We start from the raw sequence: 20,676 nt of genomic DNA, 5'->3' as shown, positions 1-20,676 counted from the left end.
CATGGAATCCGTATTACCAGTAGGTTCCCTTGTCCCTTGCTACTCAAGTGTGGTCCCTAGATCAGCAGCATCAACATCACCTGGGAGCTTGTTAGAATCTCAGGCCTTGCAGAGACCTACCTAATCAGAATCCTCAATTTAACAAGATGTCCAGTGATTCGCATGCACATGAAAGCTGAAGAGGGTCTGTTACAGTCAACCCCAGTCCCCATAAGATGTTTGACCCAGTCTACAACTAGCGTTCATTTAGTCTCTGCTTTGTAAACCTCACTCCCCAAGGCAGGAGCTCACTGCCCATGGTTGCTTATTCCAATTTCAAATAGTTCTGTCTTTTAGAAAGTTTTTCTTATGTTGAGCTAAATTTTGCCTTCCTACAGTTTCCAGGTCTGCCTCTTAGACCCACACAAGAAATGTCAAATCCTCTTCCTCACAGCAAGGATCAGCGGATGAGGAAAGAGGTGATGCTACCATCAGGAGCCTCAATAAGGAAAAGCAACTTCTTTTGATTTTGAGCAGGTCCCCACACAGGCCAACCCATCAACAGCAATAATACAGGTCCAGCCAAAGGAGAAGGAGAGGAGAGCAACTGGGGAGAGATGTGTGTGTAACTCAAACACCAACTGACAAACAGGACTTCCTGCTCGGAGCTCTACTTCTTTCTTCGGGAAGTCGTCTCACTGCTACTTCTCATGTCATAATAACATCCTTTACTGACGGGCAGTCCCAGAGACACTGAGCCCACGCTGATCAGGAAACCACAAGTTGGTCAGCAACCTGTGCTCAGGCTGTAATAGTGCTTTTCAGTCTGTCTGTCTGTCTCTGATCTATTAGAGCAGGTGTCTGTCTCCCCAGCGAGACCACAAACTTGGAGGATAAGGGATTTTATGCCTGGCACATAGAAGATGCTCAATAAATATTACTGAGTCAATCTGAATTGAAATAAGGTAGTTCTCAGGAATTCTGACTATTTTCTACTAACAAAGTGGTGCGCTAAAAAGAAATAATTCAGATTTTCCTAATTTGGGAAACTTCCTGCTATTCACAATTAACCCATTCATTCAACCAATATTTGCTCTGTGCCAGACACCTTTCAATGATAAAGTAATTTTAAAGATGAATACGACTCTCCCTGCCCTTAAGAAACCCTGGGTCTAGTTGGAAAAGAAAGACACAAAGAAATCGCTTAATGTGATGTGCATAAACAATTGTAGGGATGCATCAACTTTTTAATGGATTTTTAGAACAGCTAGCTCTTCCGGGAAGTAAAACTCCTACCATTTAGGATAATAATAATAAAGGTTTGTCTAATATTTTTTTCTGCAAAGTATACATTAGCTCATTCAATCTTTACAAGAAACCTACAAGTAGACATTATTATCCCTGTGGAAAACGAGAAAACTGTGATTCAGAGAGGGTAAGGAACTTGCCCAAACTTGCAGAGCTAGGAAGTAAGCAGGGTGAAGACTTGAACTCAGCTCTCCAATCTCCAAATCTCATGATAACCTCTCTCCACTACCTTTTAAAAAAAACAGTACGGCCCTGCCAAGTTTTACACTTAGTTTTCCTTGCAATGTAGCCGATGGCTATATGTGATATAAAAACAGAGTAACCAGGTAACCATTTAGAGAAAACAGTGGAGCTCTGGGAAGACAGGTGGTAGAGGGTGTGGCAGGGTCAGCCACCTGCCTGGTTCTGCCATGTCACTGTTTCATTGCTTTGTGCCTCTTCCTCAGTCTCAGAATTCGTTTTCCAATAAGACAAAGAAAAAGACTACAGAAAGAAAAGAGCATTTTCTACCTGACGGAAGACATGAGTAGGGAAAGAAAGCCAAGGGGAACATTCTTTTAGTGTAGTGTTTTGCAAAATGGCATTTGGGCACTCAAATTCCCTCCACCATCTGGTCCAAAACTGCCTTTCCAATCTTATTTCCCTTTTTACTGTATGGGAAATGCATTTTACTCTGAGGTTAGGTCATAATCCTAGGCCATAAGATAAATATTACATAGAATCAATATTTTTTCCTGAAAATTCTTTACTTTTCCCCAAAGTGCAGGACATGCTCTCAGCTCTCACCACCAGAAGCAGAGAGACCATGGCCCACAGTGGATTCATGTCTTCTCTCTCACGCTTATTCAAAGACATAGAATCATCAAATGTAATAACTTGTACTCTTTAAATTTTTCTGTTCTTTCTACTGAGATTATATATAGGATTTAAAAGATACATAATGCAACTCCACCATACTTGCTTTTCCCCAAGATGTGTTGAAGTGTTCCACTGCCATGCCCTTGCTATGCTGATTCCTCCATCTGGAATGTCCTTCCTCTAAATGGTTCTTGATACCACCTCCTTGGGAAGCTATTCATGACCAGCACCTCCACTTTTCTTCACCTGCAAAGTGCTAGCAGTAGTCTAAACGTCCCCTGCACTTTTAAGGACCTGAGCATTCACCACCACACACTGAGTTCACTATATCATCATCATATATGACTTCCTAGTAGACCATACACTTTCTGACAGCAGAATTCACACATGACTCATCTTTGCATCCCTAGGGACTGCCACCATGCCCCACATATAGTAGGTCTTCAGTATTTACTTAGTGAATGGATACTTATAAAATGGTAATTCCACACTAACTTTCTATTTGGGGGGCTTCTAATCTGTTATACATAATTAACTGCAACTAGATACCACCTCATTGATACTCCATCAGAAGCAAAGCATTTCCATTACTCCTATGTCAGGAACATGTCACTGGAAAAGGGAATGGTTAGGGTAGATGAACTGGGGACCTAGAAACATGTGGCAAGCACGACTGTGGGGACTTCCCTTTCACTGTGCTAAAGGAGCGCGATCTGAAAGAAACCATTTCCTGCCCCACCTCGCCACCTAGTTTTTCACCAGGGCACATAGAGAGAGGTGGAGGAAGAGGGAAAAAAAGAATTAGGAAACAAAGTCACGTTTGTACAAACTACCAATATCGTCCAGATTCTCACTAACGTTCCTGGAAAGGAAGACTGGTTAAATGTCTAAGACCCCATTTCCTTTTTCATGAGTTCTGGGTGGTTTGGAGCAGACGATTTGGGGATGAATTTTCTGCTGCCAATGGCCCAACTGATATTCAACAAACACCCTTTATGATCAATGGAGCTTATTTAGAAGTCAAGATTTCAGGGTATAGCTCATATTCAAATGAAAATGAATATCCACAACAATGTGGCACTTCTATTGCTCAGGCATTGCCTTTTCTGCCATTTCCTGATGCTTTCACACATTTCAAACCCCCTCGGAACCAGCAAATCGCAAAGAGAGTTCTGCGAAATCCAGAAATGAGAGAAGAGGGCTTCTTTTTCTTGTGTGTTATAACCACAGCACCTGTAACACCCGGCTCTGCACAGGCTGCAGGACTGAGCACAGGATCTGGATACACCCCATCAAGGGCCGGGCCCACTGTAAGTGCCCAGCAACTGCAGCTGAATTCCTTTAATATCACTGTCCTTCTCTGAGCCTCTCTCAAGCATCCAAAGAGATATTCACCAAACACACTGCTTCTAAGGCCACCACCTGATTCCTCATGACACTGAGTTTGATTTTGGACACATAGGGTTTGCAGAAGGGGCAGGCGTGTGCCTCATTTGAGGGAAGTCCTTGTTACTGTCCCTCCAGGATGGAACATAAGTGGATAAGAGTGCTTATTCTGAATCCAGTTTGGCTACATCACAAACCTAATTTTCGGTAATCCTTACTGCCACCTGAGGCAATAGATATTATTCTCCCCATTTTACAGATGGGGAAACTGAAGTTCAGAGAAATGCATTTCTCAATAGTACATACTTATTAAATACGCGATCCCAGATTCTAACCTGGGGATGGTGGTCTCCAAAATCCTTGCAATTTCTGCCATGCCAAACTGCTTCTTCCCTGAGCATGCCTCTACATAAATAGGCAGTGGATGAGCAGCTATAACTGCCGGACACACAGTAAACTGGAGGCAGAAACAAGACTAGCACCACCTTCTCCTAATTCCTAGTTTGTAGTCTGTGCACTGAACTGCCAACCTCTCCAGGCTGGCATCGCCTGGCACCCGCATGCTGTGACCTCATCGTTGTCTATTAATTTCTACTTCAAGGGTAAAACAAAGAAAGATGTAGGCCTCGGGCTCTCCTCTTAAACCACAACTCTCACACCTGGACTGGCCTTTTCCCTCTTAGTCTCTTTCCTGCTAAAATCTGTGTTCAAAACCAGCTGTCAGGGTAGACCCTTTCTAAAATGCAAGCCTGGCCATGATGCTCATCTCTGTGGATCCCCCACCGCTCTCAAGATAACCCCCAATCTTCTCACCTAAGTGTGAAAGCTTCTTCATGCCCTGCCCCACCCTAACCTCTCACAACAGGCTCATTTCCCATCACTCTATTTTTTAACACATTTCCTTCCTGAAACGTATGACAGCCATATTTTCAATGCCTTTAGCACATTTTTATTTATGCCTAGAATTCTCACTCCTTCGGAGACATCCTATGCTTTCATCAAAGAGCAGCTCACATTATCTCTTTTTTTTTTTTCCCCCTGATTTGGACATATTTACTTCTTTTTAAAAATTTTTTATTGGAGTATAGTTGATTTACAATGTTGTGTTAGTTTCAGGTGTACAGCAAAGCAAATCGGTTATACATATATCCACTCTGTTTTAGACTCTTTTATGTTACCTCTTTTGAGAAGACTACCCCCTACCTTGGGTCTCTCAGCACTTTGCACCCACTCTCACATCCACACCATAGCACTCAGCACCTTGTATCACATGGATTCTTTTGCATATTCTATCTCCTCTAGGGATGTGTGTTATCATCTCTGAAAACCCACTGACTTGCAGCAGAGTACCTAGATCAGGGGACACTTGCTGATATACTAGACTCAAAACCCATTTCCATAGAGACATGGCAATGTGCTGGCTTTATTTACGGAAAGCAAAGGCTGGCTCTAGTTTTTGTGTCTGTTTTTCTAAATTAACTAAATTTCATACTTTCTAGTTTTGAAGGTGTAACTGTCCTAGGAAGAGGTGAATGGTTTTAAAATTGAACTGAAGACCTTTAGTTGAAAGGTAGCCTTTGAGCCAATTTCATTTCAGTACTGCTGGAATAATATGTCTGTGCCTTAAATGGGTTTATTTTCTTCAGGTGCTCCCTTACGTTGCCATTCGAAAGCCCCCTTAATCAAATCCATACTCTTGGAGACTGTGTTTCTTTTTGTTTTGTGAATGGCTCCCTTGGAAGTCTCTGGCAGCCCTCACAAAAGAAGGGAGTTTTTCATCTAGGATCAAAGACCAGGAGGAGTCAGGTTCCACTTGGAATACTAAGGGAACATGCTACTGTCCTATTCCTCCCATGGCACATGCTTTTACTCTTCTTGACCTTCATGTAAACCATTAAATGATGAGCCAGCTTAGCCTCTTCAGGTACTCAGACACATCTCACTTTAGCTAACAGATGTCCCAAGAAGGTGCATCTAGACAATGCATCAGAAAGAAGGGCCCATCTGCACCACAGGATGCATCTGGTCCTCTGTGAAACTCATCACCTGCCTGAAAAACGTTTTCCATGGCCAAGAGTGTATCAAGAATCTAAAATTTAATCCTCAGTCCAACGGCCTAGCTTGTACTTGGGTCTGACGAAAAGGATGGGAGGTGCACCCCTGGTCTGGCTAGCCTCTTCTGGAGCCTCCATCTACTGTCATTGTCTCACCAGGCCCCCGTTTGATCAAGAAGAATGAGATCGAACAGGAAACTCTGAAAGTGTAAAGGGGCAAAGGGGAGCTGGGGAGCTGGGGCCTGTGGCCTCCAGCAGCCACAGGGAGATGGTATCCCCTCTCTTACCCACTGTGCCTTTCTCTTTCTCTCTCATTCTGCCTTGGAATCCTTTATCTCCCAAAGGATAGAGAGGGAGAGACGCGTAGGGGGAGAACAGCATTACAAAGAAGTTGAATATGTTTTAGGCTTCTGCTTTTAACCCTTCAAAATCATTGAGTTAAAGCAGTTTTGCTTTATATGAATATCCATTTTCCTCAGTCCTCTGCCAATAAAAGTTGCTAAATAAAGCTGTAAATAAATAAAGGTGTGTTTTATGTGTGTGCAGTTCTTTGGTTTTACTTTGGGTTACTAGCCAAGGACTGGGGAAAGGGGAAGACTCGCCCCTCTGCCCCACGGGAACAGGCTGGTTAAGGTAATCTTCCTTCAAAACCCCCTGTAAAAATAACCCTGAAGCAGCGAGTCCGACTGCCCACAGAGGTCCTGTGGAAACTTAGATTTTCATATATTGGGTTTGTTCACAATAAACAAATAGACTGGGAACCCTCTTTCCTGGAAGTTCATGACAATAAGTTGCAGGTGTAAGTCTCTTTTTTAAAAAAAAAATTAATTAATTAATAAACTTTTGGCTGCACTGGGTCTTCATTGTTGTGCACGGGCTTTCTCTTGTTGTGGAGCACAGGCTCTAGGTGCGTGGGCTTCGGTAGCTGTGGCTCGTGGGCTATAGAGCACAGGCTCAGTAGTTGTGGCGCATGGGCTTAGTAGCTCCACGGCATGTGGGATCTTCCCGGACCAGGGCTCGAAACCGTGTTCCCTGCATTAGCAGGGGGATTCTTCACCACTGCGCCACCTGTCTCTTGTTTTAAACTAGGGTAAACAGCAGATTTCAGCAAAGTGGCAATCGGTTTCCTAATTTCTTGTGTGTGTGACAGCCAAAGCCAGAATCTACCATAAGCCAGGAAAGGAGAGAGAGGGGGACTTGAAGGGACAGTCCCTTCAAGTCACGGCAGGGTGGTGCTTACCTGTGATCATGCTCAGTGCTGACAGGCAGGCTAAGGCTTGGATATCAAGGTTCAGGCTCTGCAAACTTAAGGAAAAGTCTTTAATGGAGTCGAGCCACTCCCCAAATCCACGAAGGCACTGAAGTCGATGCAGGACAAGTCCATTGCAGAACACAAACTTATCTTCAGCAGTGTTTGACCTACGAGAAAAGGTCGTGGTGGGTGAGGGACGGAGACACATTAAATAGGTCTCTTCAGTCTGTCCAGTGGGATAACATCATAACACACGGGCACCCACACAGCCTGGGGGCAGCATCCAAAACCCAGCGTGGTGCTGTGAAACCTGCCCAGACGCCCTCCATGAACGAGACTGTGCTTCTAGGATAAACAAGCACCACCAGTTGTCTGCTGACTTCCCTGGTGAGCCTCAGCCATGGGGATGCTTGGGGTAGGGCGTCTGCTCTCTTATTGCTACAAGCAGTTGCTGGCTCATCCTGGGACTCATGGATGGTGGAAGTGAAGCCCAGTGCCCAGTCTCTCTGCAGTGCACACGAGACTGTTCTCTTTAGTGCTCCTTCACACTTCACTCCTTCGACTTCTCTTTCATTTTCTTAAATGTCAAAAACTGATAAGGCCCGAGGCTAGACACCACGATTCCATTGTGCAGACTCTAAGAACACCAAGTTCCCGCAAGCGCCAGAAATCAATGACAAACTGAACAGTGGTCTAGAATAAAAAGAGTCCTGGAAATCTGCCCACTTCCCTCTGGTCTCACCCTCCCTTCCCCAGCAGCCGGGAGAGGGGCGGGCAGACCCTGCGATGAGGGACGGAGGATGGGGAGACGGAAAGGCCCAGGCGATGAGACTGGGAGGATCGCTCCCACCTCCGGTCGGGGTGGGCGCACAGCACAGACCTGCCCCAGGGCATCCTCGGGCCTCGGAGACCCGGGAGCGGTGAGCACGAAGAAAAAAAAAAAAAAAAAAAAAAGAGTCCTTATTTTGTATTGCATTCTCTGCTTTAAACAGTGGGGCTGTAGAGGGTTATTTCTCAACCCATCCAGATAGTTTATATTATGTCAATAGTTATCCCATTCTTTTCTAATGAAAGGTGCCCTGGAACTTCTAGTTAGCACCACTTTGCTGTGGGGCCTTGGACACTCCTTTAATCTTTCTGAGTTTCCTTTTCCTTATCTATAAAACAGGAATTATAATTGCTACCTCCAAAGAATGTTGTGGGAATTGAATGAAATAAAGGATTTGAAAGCCCATGCACAATGCCTGGTATACAAGAGGCCGATGAGTGTTAGGTGTAACTAATTCTGAATTCTAGGTGGTCCTTACCTTAATCTTAAACTCCTTGCATTTTCAAATCTCTTGCCACATATTTCTCTCTCTTGGCCTTCTGCATTAACAAGTTAATGTCTCTTTAATTGTGCTTCTTGGATGAACAGCTTTATTCATTCATTCACTCAGGAAGTATTTCCTGAGCACGAAGCCTGTGCAGTTCCTTAGCCAGACACTGGAGAACACCTGGGCAATAGGGCCTCTATGGTGCCTGCTCTCATGGAGCTTATCACCTACTTAATCCTTTGCTGCCTGCCTAATAGACGGTTGTCACATAGCTGGCTCAGCGTGGCTCCTGCACACACAGGATTGGCAGTAACTGCTGGCAGTCTAGTAGTAACTCCACCTCAGTCTCGACCACAGATCCCTACACAGAGGGACACACAGGACCGAACGATTCAACCTCAGGGTTTAAAACCCAGACCTCAGAACACCGGCATCAGAATTGCTGGAGCGTGACTTAAAAAATGCAGATTTCTGGACTTCCTTCAAGGCAGATCCAAACCAAAATAGCTGGGAATGAGGCATGGGAATTTGCACTTTAAGTGAGGGTTTCTGGTAGTATGGTATGAAACTGGGGAGGGGGTGGTAGGGAAGACAAAGAGGGGAAAGGTGATGATTTTTTCCTATAAAACTGGTAAAATGTTGGTACCATCTCCTATAAATATATAACTAAAAGGAAGCAAGGAAGATGAAATTTAAAATGCTAATGTGGATTTTAAGAGAGAAGCTTAGATCCCAGGTTCTAGCTTTTAGAAAAATCAGTTCCTCTCTGTGTTTGGTGTCACTGAGTGTCATAAGTTGAACCAAATCTTTTGATCCAGAAGCTATTCTCTTGGAGTAAACACTGGGGGCTGAGAAGCTGTGGGAACTCTTCAGCCTCCCATCTGGTGTATGAGAACAGCAACTTGTTAAATAGAAACTTGGGAGGTAAATGCAATGTTCAAAACAAATACTTGCTCCCAGGAAATACCTTATGCACCATGAGAATCTTCCTGGAATCACAGAATGTGAGCTACAAGGGGCTTTAGAGAACACCAAATCCAACATTCTCATTTTACAAAGAAGGAAACTAAATTTCTGGTGAGGCAAGTGACCTGCTCAGGGTCTTAGAGCAAGTCTGTATTAAAACTGAGACTAGAACCCAGGAGTCCTGGCTACCAGCCCAGGGCTCCACCCACTGCTCAGTTTTTTAATGCCTGGTCATATTTCATATGTCCATCTCGAGCAAACTTTTCACTGCTGACTTAGTTACAAACACAGCAGGTTTCAAACTTCTTCAAAGGAAGGAGTGGACTGAGGAAGATAAAATAAAAGTAATTACCTGATGGAAAGTCTGAGAACAAACAGCTCCAAAAAGGCTGATTCTATAAGTAATGTCTGATCTTCTTTGGGGAGATCAGTAAATCCGGGAATCTTTTCTGCCCAGCTTCTAGATACGTCAATGGAGGCTGTTAGAAGGTTGTAGAACTGTTGTACATGCTCGGCATCTGTGCCTGCAGCGGTCTGGTCAGTGGGACAGTACTAGAATGCAAACCACAGATAGCGGCGTTATCTCAATCCAACAGGGATAACAGCATCATTTGCAGCTTGGCTCTTCCAAGATTTTCAGCACCTAAATCCTTACTTTTAGGTGCCACAGTGTATAAAACCTTTTTGCATTCACAGTCTCATCGGATTCTCACAATAGCCCTGTGACATAAATAGAGTGGATTCTGTTACCACTTAATAGGCAATGAAATTTGCTTAAGTCCCATTAGTGCAGTGGTTTTCAATCCTGACTGAAATCATCAGGGGAGCTTTAAAAAAACACTCATGTCTGGGTCATATCCACAGAGATTCTAATTTAACTGGTCTGGGATGGGACTGGTCATCAGGAATTTTAAAAGCTCCCCAGGTGATTCCAAAGGGCTGCTGTGTTGAGAACCGTTACCCCAGGGGCTTGTGTCTGCACCAGCCTCCAGGATCCACAGATTCCCTAAGGCACAGCTGTCTCCAAACAAGATGCTTAATTAACCCCTGGTTCTCAAACTGTGGCCCCTGGCCCAGCAGCATCAGCAACACCTGGGAACGTGTTAGAAATGAAAATCTCCAGCTCTGCCCCAGACCTACAGAATCAGAAACTCTGAGGGTAGGCTCAAGAAACTGTTTTATCAAGATCTCCAGGTGAATTCTCATGCACAGTGAAGTTTGAGAATCACAGAATTAACCAATACGAGAGGATGGATGCTTGCTGCAGATGGATATCTGAGAGATAAAACAAACAAGGAAGGGGTCGGGGAGGAATGTGTCCTTGGCAGGGCCCAGGCAGCTGTGTGCCATCAGACTCAGGGCTCGCGGCTACTAACATTAATGAAAATTAAATACAATTTAAAATCCAGTTCTTCAGTCACACTAGCCATATTTCAAGTGCTCAATAGTCCCACGTGTTGAGAAATATTTCCATCACGGCAAAACACCCTATTGGACATCATTGATCTAGAGGGCCCCAGGAGAAGAAAGGTACAAACAGGGATAAAGTCTCAACACGGCTTTAAGATATGCTGGTAGAGTCTGGGTTTTGCTTGAATCACTGGAGGAAGATCTTTCCTGCGTCAGGCAGGAAGATTGATACAGCGAGATAATAATCAAGGGACAACCAACAACACAGACACTTAGGAGATGTGCAAAAACATTCATGTAAATATGCACGTCACTGTCTTCACACAAACACAGAGGAGCGTGCTTTTGTCTCTCAGTTGATCCTCAGAGGGCATGGATTTTAATCCTGATTTTACAGATGAGGCTCAAAGAAGCTTGGAAAGGTTAATAGACTTTCCCAAGTTACATGACCAACAGTGGTACAGCCGAGACTTAAACATGGCTCTGTGATTTCCAGTCCTACACCTCCTGGCTGTTAATAGGTCTGATGTTACTAGCTGGTGGCCTGTAGGATAGTTTTAAAAAGTATTTTGCTTTGCTTTAATTGGAGTTCTCCATGTATGTATTCATTTGGTCCCATATTTTGTCAACGCAGTGAGTGGCACATAATTGACGCTCAGTAAACAGTTGTTGAATATCGTTCCATGAAAGAACAGTCAGCGGAGTGCCTAGGTTTGCAAGAATACTCTAACCTGGCTGGAGGACAAACAGCCAAAAAGCAGCCAAGTGCTCACTGGAGAACTACCCAGGTCTGAGGAAATGAGGCACTTGTCTTAATTGGGTCCTTTTTTTTTTTTTTTTTTTCCTTTGTGTTTTCCCAAGAGGCATCATGAAATAACAAAAGAAACATCAGACAAGGAGCCAAGCTACTTTGATCCTAGATTTGTCTAGGCTCCTAATTTGTGAAATAATGTAGCTCTGCTGCTATAGTTATCCGGGGTAAATTACTTCACTTTTCTGAGCCTCAGTTTTCTCCTCTGTAAAATGGGGATAATATCTTCCTTAACATTTTGTTGTGATGATGAAATGTGATAATACATGCAGAGGACCTGCTGCATAGAACGTGTTTAACACATGAGGACAGTGATGATGCTGATAACAGTTTTGATACTTGGAGTTATCACTGTCCCTCGGCTTCCATATTTATAAAATGGGGGAAGGGGTTGAACTGGAAGGTTTATAATTTTCAGCCCTGACTTCTTCTAGGATCCCATAATAGCAGGTCCAGTTCAAAGCCCTGGCTCCTCTGTTCCTAATAATCCACCCAGGGCCTGGATTCTGTGAAGCCCTGGATGTTCTGTGTTGTAATGGACCATGGAAGCAAAGTCCAGAGAAGGAAGCAGTCATCCTTCCCACAGATATTCAAGGATGACAGCATGATACTGGTGTCATAGACACACCCCACCACTTCCTTCCAGCACACATACTATTAACTGGAGGAGAGTGGAAAAAAAAAGATTTTATTTTTAAACATTCTCTTCTTATATGAATCTAATTCCATATGCTCTCCAGGGGCAGGATGAAATTCAGGGCAGCACCACCTTTAGAAAGTTGACAGCACTACATGTGAAACTCCCAGGTAATTCAGAGTTCAGGAAAGAATGTTGGATCAGGCAGTAGGTCATGGGGACCTCCTCCAGGCTCTGGCACTGACTTGCTGTGTAGCCCTAGACAAGGCACTTAACTTCTCTGGGTTTGTTTCTGCCTCTGAGGTTGGAAGTGACTAGACTAGCTGATTCCTTCTGGCTCTTGCATTCAGCTATCTTTCTGTTACTGATTTCTACTTTTAATTCCTTTGTGGGATTGAAGGCAGACACTGTATGATTTCTATTCTTTTAAATGTGTTAAGGTGTGTTTTATGGCCCAGACCATCATCTATCCTGGTGAATGTTCCATGTGCTGGCTCTTGCATTTGATGATTCTAAATGTTGCTAATCACACCAGGTATGACGGTATTGCCTAGAATTTGATACTGATTCAGCATTATTGTTTTAAAATAGTGTGTTAAATGGAGAAAAAAAGACTAAAGAATGTCAAAGAATGGGACCTAACAGCTCTCTCCTGCACTGAAGTCCCTGAAACCATGGCTCACAGCTCAATAATTTCCCTGCTTCCAATATTTGCTCAGAATCCTCCAGAGCACTTAGCTTTCCCCCAGGGTCCTCTGCAGGCCTCCACCCTGCTAGGCTCACATTTCATGCATCCTGCACACAGGGAAATGCAGTTGCTGCCTGTGTATGAGGTTTTCTCTGATAGAGTCCAGCAGGGAGGAAAGCCAGCAGTCTCTGTGTGCCAGACTTCAGCCAGAACCTCTGAGCTTCACCTGCAGTGATTCTGGTTCATGTTTCAGAATTCTGGAGCCAAACTGGATTCAGCCTGAGCCACTAGTAACTTGGGGGTGACTGGAGGGTCAGCATCAACTGCTGGGGGAAAAGACAAATCAAGTATCCCCTCTACTGAACATAAGATTTAAAGAAATGGAACAAAACGTTTCACAGTCTTTCTCTGTCTGGACTAGCAGTTTATAAACACCTCGCTAAGGAATACTGGACGTGGAGTTGGAAGAATCAGAACCCCATCTCTGCTTCTGTGCTCCCCTTCATCCCTCTGTCTCTGGGATAAGCAGCTTTGGGGTTCACCAAAGAAAAATCTAGAAATACTTGTTTATTGACCATTCTAATCAGACATAGGCCAAATAGAGAAAGACTTTAAAAAAGAATCTTTTTTTCCTATTTATGCTTTTTATTCCAGCCTATACGGATAATCAATAATCAGGTTTTACCACTAATCAAAGACACAATATTGCATTTACTGATAGCTAATGTCTAATGCAGATTTCTCAGAAGCACTTACATTGAGAATCTAGGGCTGCAAAAAACAATGAATACTATTTAAACTAAATTGAGTTGACACATTTCAAATGGCAATACCATGGCTACACAGGTCAGATTTCAGCCACAACCTAGGCCTAAAATAAGTTATTTGGGAATTACGTGAGACCCTTGGTGAACACCAGCCCTAAAATTTAGCAATGTGATGTTTTCATAGCAGAGTGGAATCTGCTCTTTACTCTACCTAGGCTAAATATGTAAAATGTCCTAAGAACACTTTGTTCCCACTTAGAATGTTACTTTTCTCTGGGTCCTTATATTTCTTTATATTTTAGATGTTATCATTCAATGAGCCAAACTATGTATACATATTCTTAGGTTCTTACACTTTAAAAAGTGGCAATGAGGGGCTTCCCTGGTGGCGCAGTGGTTGAGAGTCCACCTGCTGATGCAGGGGACACGGGTTCGTGCCCCGGTCTGGGAGGATCCCACGTGCCACAAAGCAACTAGGCCCGTAAGCCATGGCCGCCGAGCCTGCGCATCCGGAGCCTGTGCTCTGCAACAGGAGAGGCCACAACAGTGAGAGGCCCGTGTACCGCAAAAAAAAAAAAAAAAGTGGCAATGAATATGTTTTATCCCAAATTTCTTCTTTTCTGATCTAATTGCCTCCCCTCTCTAAAAAACCAAACCCAAACCAAAAAACCCTCCTCTCTTCCCATCAATGGCATCACTGAAGTTACATATTTGTTTGCTTTCTGTCTCCTTCACTTGCCTGTAAGCTCCATGAGGGCAGGAGCTGCATCTTGTTCAATAACGTGTCCACTGCTCTGGAAGAATTGTTAAATGAATCAATTACTTTCTGTTAAACTTATCTCTATTGCTCATTCCTGCTCAACCCCAAGAAAGTTGGGAAATAGGAGATACGAGGCAAAATTGAATTGTTCTTACTAAACCATATAGATCGTTCTCAAGGCTTAGTGTGCCAAAGAATCATCCAAGGTCCTCTTTAGAATACAGATTCCTGCCTGCCTTCCCCCGTTCCCCAATTCTGAGTCAGTAGGCCTGCGCGGGGCCCTGAGAATCTGCATTTTAAGCAAACACTCTGACTCCTTCTGATACATGCAGTCTGGGCACCACATTTTGGGAAATGCACACCTGCACCCATAGGGGAATCAGAGGGTCAGGGAAGGAGAAGGCTGGAAGGGATCATGGCAGTGCATTTAGTCCAATCTCCTCGGCCTTCAGATGAGAAAACTGAGGCCTACAGCGGGGCAGAATTTGCCTGAAATCATCTAGTGAGTTGGTGGCAATTTGAGAGGGTCTTCTGAGTAGTAGCTTCATGAAAACACCCTCTTGCAGAATCTTCATGATGTTTACTTTGTAGGTTTAACACGTGTCAACCATGTTGTTTCTTAGGCTATCTTGTTAACATATTTAAATGCCACTTGCTGGTGCCTGGTTTTATCTGGGCAGTATCTCTTGTATTTGGAGTCTGTTACTATACTAAGTGACACCCATTACCAGAAAACATCCTAGCTTGCTGGAAAATACGTGAAATGACCAACTAATGAGGATGTGAAGTGCATTTTCTCATTAGTAATTATGCAGGCTCTGAAGACAAGCCCAGTATCTATATATACTTGTAATGCTCAATTAAAAGCAACTGTGGGGTACAGAATAGCAACATTTCGAGGAGAAACAAATCAAATGTGACATGTTTTGACTGCACTGATATACAATGATCTGAGCTCACTTTTGAAGGAGAGAAGTTTGGCCCAAAGGAGAAGAAAAGTTCCCAGAGCCAGGAATGCTTCACAGAGCAAAGAGCTCTCTTTCTGGCCTTGAAAACCCCCTACCCTCTGTGACTTGGAACAACTCCTCACCTCCCTTTCCCACAAATGAGGAAAACGCTCACTTACTACCTTAAAGGCACATAGGCAGGTACAAGATTAGAACAGACCTGCCTGGCAAACATTTTCTCATTTCTCTGATTCACTGGGGGAAAGTAACATCTTTAATAAATTGTTTTGGTCAAGCCAACTGTCTGACTCAAAACTGACAGGGCATATTCTTATTTAAAATGTAAAATTATGTATACCACTATGATATAGATTAGGCAGGAATAAATGAAGAAGAGACTTTCATTTTTCACTTTATTCACTTCTAAATGGTCTGCCTTTTATAAATTACTCTTATTGTAATTTTTAAAATCTAATAAAGCTTCTATTTAAAAAAAAAAACTAGGGCTTCCCTGGTGGCGCAGTGGTTGAGAGTCCGCCTGCCGATGCAGGGGACACGGGTTTGTGCCCCGGTCCGGGAAGATCCCACGTGCCGCGGAGCAGCTAGGCCCATGAGCCATGGCCGCTGAGCCTGCGTGTCCGGAGCCTGTGCTCCGCGACAGGAGAGACCACGACAGTGAGAGGCCCACGTACTGCAAAAAACAAAACAAAAAAAACAAACAAAAAAAACTAGTACATTGCCATTAAACAGAAGTGGCAGTATGGTGAAAGAAAAATATATTACTTTGAGTGATGAGATTTGGGTCTAACCCTAGCTCTGCCACTGACCTTAGGCAAGTCACTTAGCTTTTTTAAGCCTTTATTTGCTCTTCTGAAATATGGGTTTTGGATTAGATGACCTCAAGATCACCTCCAGTTCTATGAATAAATAAAAAACTTTAAGGAGAAGGTAATATGAAAATTGAATTTCAATGAATGACATTAAAAAAATGACGAAACCATAAATTGTACCACATAAACTGGGTTTAAGTGAAATTATGTAAGAATGTATGTGATGGTGGTGCCTGGCTCAAAGTAGGCATTAAATAAATTCATTTTGCTTCATTCATTTCATGTTAATTTTTTTTTCAAAGAGAACGAAGCAAATTCAATCTTGTGAAGTAACAAGTTGTTTAACAATACATATTCTTATATGTATATGTATATATATTCACTTGCATTGAGGGACAGTAAGGTAAACCCTAGAATCATAAAATCTTAGCGTTGGAAGGAAATTAGTATCAGCCAAAATAACCTCTCTCCTTGTGAGGAACCCTGTTATGTGTTCTTAGTTTCTTCTTGTGTTGATGAACTCACGCTTCCACAGCAGCTCTTAGAGCCAGGAGAGCTCTTCCTTGTCCTCAGAGTGAGCTGGAAGGGCCCCCTCCTTCACCCTCTAGTTCTGCCCCTGGGAGAAACAGTCCTCTTGGCGACAGGGCCAAAGTGTGACCTAATCCTGCCAAATCTTCTCCCTTTCTGTCTACGTATTTCCATTTCCTCCAACCATCCCTTTCGTGTTTCCAGAAACAATGTATCCACATACACTGGATCCTCTTAAATCCCAGCTTGGAACTGAACTCCATCCTTGAAGTGTGGACTGACAGCACAGAGTCCGTGGGACACCATCAACTTGGTTCTAGTCCCATGCCTCTACTACGGAGGCCTAAGCTAATTTAGCATCCCTCCCTTCCACTGCACACTTTGTTGGTTCTTACTGAATGTGTATGGCATAAACTCCTGAGATCTTCTTAACAGGAACCACTGACAGGGCAAGGCTCTCCCATTTTAAAAAATTCTAAATGCTGAGCTTCACACTTATTTTTGTGATCTTTCTTCACGATGGTTTCAGCCCATCCTGTTCCAGCTTGTCGAAATCACTCTGAATGTTGACACTGACATCCATCATATTAGCGATCCCTCCCAGCTTTCTGTCATCTGCAAATGTGATCAGCATGCCTTCTCTGCCTTCATCCAAGTTTTTGATGAAAACTCACTGTATTTTATTAAAAAAGACTTTTAATTTAATTGATTTGGGTCCAATATTTGATAATTTTGTAAAGCTATCTAAAAGCAGGAGGATCCAAGCTATGAGGTTCAACCCAATTCCAAAACAATGCAATTAAAATAAATATGCTTTACATAATTGAGCCAGGCCCCAAAGGTAGTATCAGTGTGACCCAGACTCTGGCATGGTCAATCTGTTATTTTGGGCAAAGCTAACAATTAAATTGGATAAATGTTTGTTGATGAGGATGATGACTCTAGTCTTAACACCCTGAATGGTGCAGAAGCCAGCAAACACAGTGGATTGATTTTTCAGTGTGAGGCAGTTCCCAGCTGGGACAACTCAAAGTACGGGGTAGGGTTTGCCGCTGAATAACTACTTAGGCCATGTATACCAACAATTGGATAATTTGGGCCCCCCAAACCCACCAAATCACTTCATGGACTAAACCTCTGGACTGGCCATCAATAGAAATTTCAAATGCCCCAGAACAATGTCAGACTGTGTGCTGTAGCCTCAGTGAAGGCAGTGCCAAGAAGCTTCATTAATTCAGATGAATTGCATAAGGGAAGGCCAGAGTTGGCTCATGGAAAAGTTTTTATTCCCAAATGCTTTTCTATCACCCACTCTCACTGAAACCAGAGATGCAAGGAATTATGGTTTTAAGAGCACAGACTTTGGGGGCCAAATTGGGCCCACTTGGCTTCTAATTCTATCTCTGATACATATTACTATGTGACCTTGGGCAAGTCAGTCCTTTAGCCTTTCTCAGTTTTAATCTCATCTGCGAGAGATCATAACACTTACCTTAGTGGTTTTGCTACATAGCACCTGACGTGTAGTGCTTATACTCATTAGAACGTTCAACAAAGGTTAGAATAAGAAGTTTGGGTCAAGGAGATAACATACAGGGCACTGTGCTAAAGCTTTGACAAGTATCATCTTATTTAAACTTCCCAGAAACCCTGGGAAGTAGATATTATTATTATTATTATTATTATTACTCCATAACACAGATGAGGAAACTGACGTATTGAAAGATTTAATCAGTTGCTCAAGATCACCCAGCTAGTACATGATGGTGTTGGGATTTTAATCAAGGCCTGCATGGTTCCAAAACCTAAGCCCTTAATCACTGCATTATTCTGTTAGACTATTATTTGAGACTTGACTTCAGTCAAGAGATGCTACTTGTAATCAGAGTAAGAGTCCTCAACCTTTGATGCTAAGGGTCTACCATGCTTCTCATATGAAGTCTTGTGCTCAAGTGTGGAGAGGAGGCTTCACAACCTAAAATGAGGGAGGGGATGAGGAAGGAAGATCACAGCAGATACACAAATCACCCCTTCACTTTTGTCAACATTGCAGCCTAAAAGGAGGGCATATGGCAGACACTCTCACACTCTTGGCCAGCCCTTCAACCAGAAGTTTGAAATACTGATTGGACCTGGAGAGGGCAATCTGGTAGCTGCTGCCAAGCCAAATCAACCAACTGGGGATCCCTGGACTGGAATCTCTCTTATCTGTGCGTAAACTGTGTTTCTAAGTTTTCTTGTCTTACGGTGGGATTAACCATTTGTACAGTTCATGTTTCTTTCAATGGTTAGATGAGACAAAGTACCACAATGCCTAGCATGTAGAAATTGCTCAATAATTGAGATCTTTTTCCTTTCTTTTCTTCTTTGGTGAGACCCTGTCTTACTAGAAGTCTGTTTTTCTAAGTCTTTTTTAAAACTGCCTTCCAGTAATGTTTATACCTTTGCTCAGAAAATCCTTTCTCATCATTCTTCTTTGTGTTATCCAAATTGCTGGGAATTTGCAGGGTTCAAACTGATGATATTTTACTATATCCCATATGAAATAAAAGTGTTAATATATTCTGGTTGGCTTAAATAACAACACTGGTAATCATTTACAATTTTCAAATGTTTTCTCAACCGTCATTCCCGTGTGACTGACGTTCAAAACATCCCTCTGAGGTTAAATATTGTAATCCTCTCCACTGTAAGGATGAGAAAGCCAAGAGCAGGAGCCAGGTGACACTGGCAGGAAGCAGCAGAGGCAGCATTCCATCCCAGTCCTCCTGACACCTCCCAATGTCAAGGCCAGAGTTTGCTCCTCTCCATCAATGGTTTAATCCCTCAGTATAAGCAGTAGGTCAGTCAATGCCGGTGCAGTTGGGTAAACTGTTTTAAGGATAACTTGAAGCTTACCCAGATGTTTTGGTCACAATACGGAAAAAAAAAAAAAGTAGTCACTTTGTCTAAAGCATGAAAGAAATATACAAATTGTAATGCACCTGTGCAGATTTTCATCAGCACAACCATCAGGAATCCTGCAACAATGGGTATGACAGGTGCAGCACTGTCAGGGTCATTTGTTAAGGCATTTAGAGATTCAATAAGGCAAAAATTATTTGGTGCAATGGATGCACTGGAATTGCTAAGTGAAGTGAAAAATAGAGAAAAGGTATGAAAACGGTTGAGCACAGTGCCAGGCACAAAGTCATTCAATCCACTCTTATTACTATTACCATGAATAGAGACCCTGATCATTCATTCAAGAGCCAGACATCATAAAACTTACTCTGGAATAATCGAGATCTCTGGGCGTTGAGTCTGTTAAAGCTCGGACGAGGGCATTCATGATACAGATTGGAGGAGAAGGTGGAGAGGGCTGAGAGGCTTCCTGCTGTAATGGGCTCTTTGGTTTGGAAGGCAGCCGACCTCTCCTCCCTTTCAGACTATCTGTACGGACAACTGATACCGAGAGAAACAAAGAAAAAATGTCTTCAAAGATATCCACGAACAGCCATAAATCACAAAAAGGAATCAAAACACTTTACAGTTGAGCAAATCATTAATGAGACCAACCATTTAAAAGTGGCAATAAGTTTGGAGTAATAGTCACACAATGATTTAATGAGAGTTGAAACAAGCTGCATAAAAGCCACCCCATACTTACATTTGGTAATGAATTAGCCCTAAAAGTCTCCTTCTCAAATAGAACAAAGATGTATGTACACAAGCTCTCTATTGATTTTGAGAAATTAGAATAAGTAGACCTCAGCTATTTTTGAATGTAAATACACACCATAAAAATAAAATGTTGAAAAGAAAGGGAAACTAGGAAACTTCACCATTCTAATGTAAATATTAACTTTTTCAGTGATATCTGAGAATATTTATAAGCAAGTTGGACAAAAAGCATTATATCCATACCTTCTTTAACCATTCCGACACTGAGACACTTCTGAAATCGACAGTACTGACATCGGTTTCGACGTCTCTTGTCTACAGGGCAGTTTTTATTTGCCAGGCAAACATATTTTGCATTTTTCTGCACTGTTCTCTGAGGAAATACAATACAGAGATAGTCAACTAATAGTTTCTGGAAAGAGGTAGGACCTGACAAGATGTATTTTAATTACAATGTGAAAAGCGACAGTGCAATTCGTATAATTAGATAAATTTAATTTCCTAACACGCTAGCCT

The 20,676-nt window shown here is 42.8% G+C and overlaps 1 protein-coding gene across 2 annotated transcripts in view; it reads right to left on the bottom strand.

The window, feature by feature from the left end:
* NR4A3 (nuclear receptor subfamily 4 group A member 3) overlaps positions 1–20,676 on the bottom strand; it is a 40,507-nt gene that overhangs the window by 9,119 nt on the left and 10,712 nt on the right. For both annotated transcript variants that reach the window (XM_059071013.2, XM_067039777.1), the window contains exons 4-7: positions 20,404–20,533; positions 19,769–19,941; positions 9,472–9,671; positions 6,826–7,004 (exon numbers count right to left, since the gene is read on the bottom strand). In XM_059071013.2, the coding sequence (XP_058926996.1) occupies positions 6,826–7,004; positions 9,472–9,671; positions 19,769–19,941; positions 20,404–20,533 (682 nt within the window). The remainder of the gene's footprint in view (positions 1–6,825; positions 7,005–9,471; positions 9,672–19,768; positions 19,942–20,403; positions 20,534–20,676) is intronic.

This window comes from Kogia breviceps, chromosome 8 (genome assembly GCF_026419965.1).
Source record: "Kogia breviceps isolate mKogBre1 chromosome 8, mKogBre1 haplotype 1, whole genome shotgun sequence".
Lineage (NCBI taxonomy): Eukaryota > Metazoa > Chordata > Mammalia > Artiodactyla > Physeteridae > Kogia > Kogia breviceps.
The sequence above is the reverse complement of the archived record's forward strand: the minus strand, read 5'-3'. Positions and strand labels throughout refer to the sequence as shown.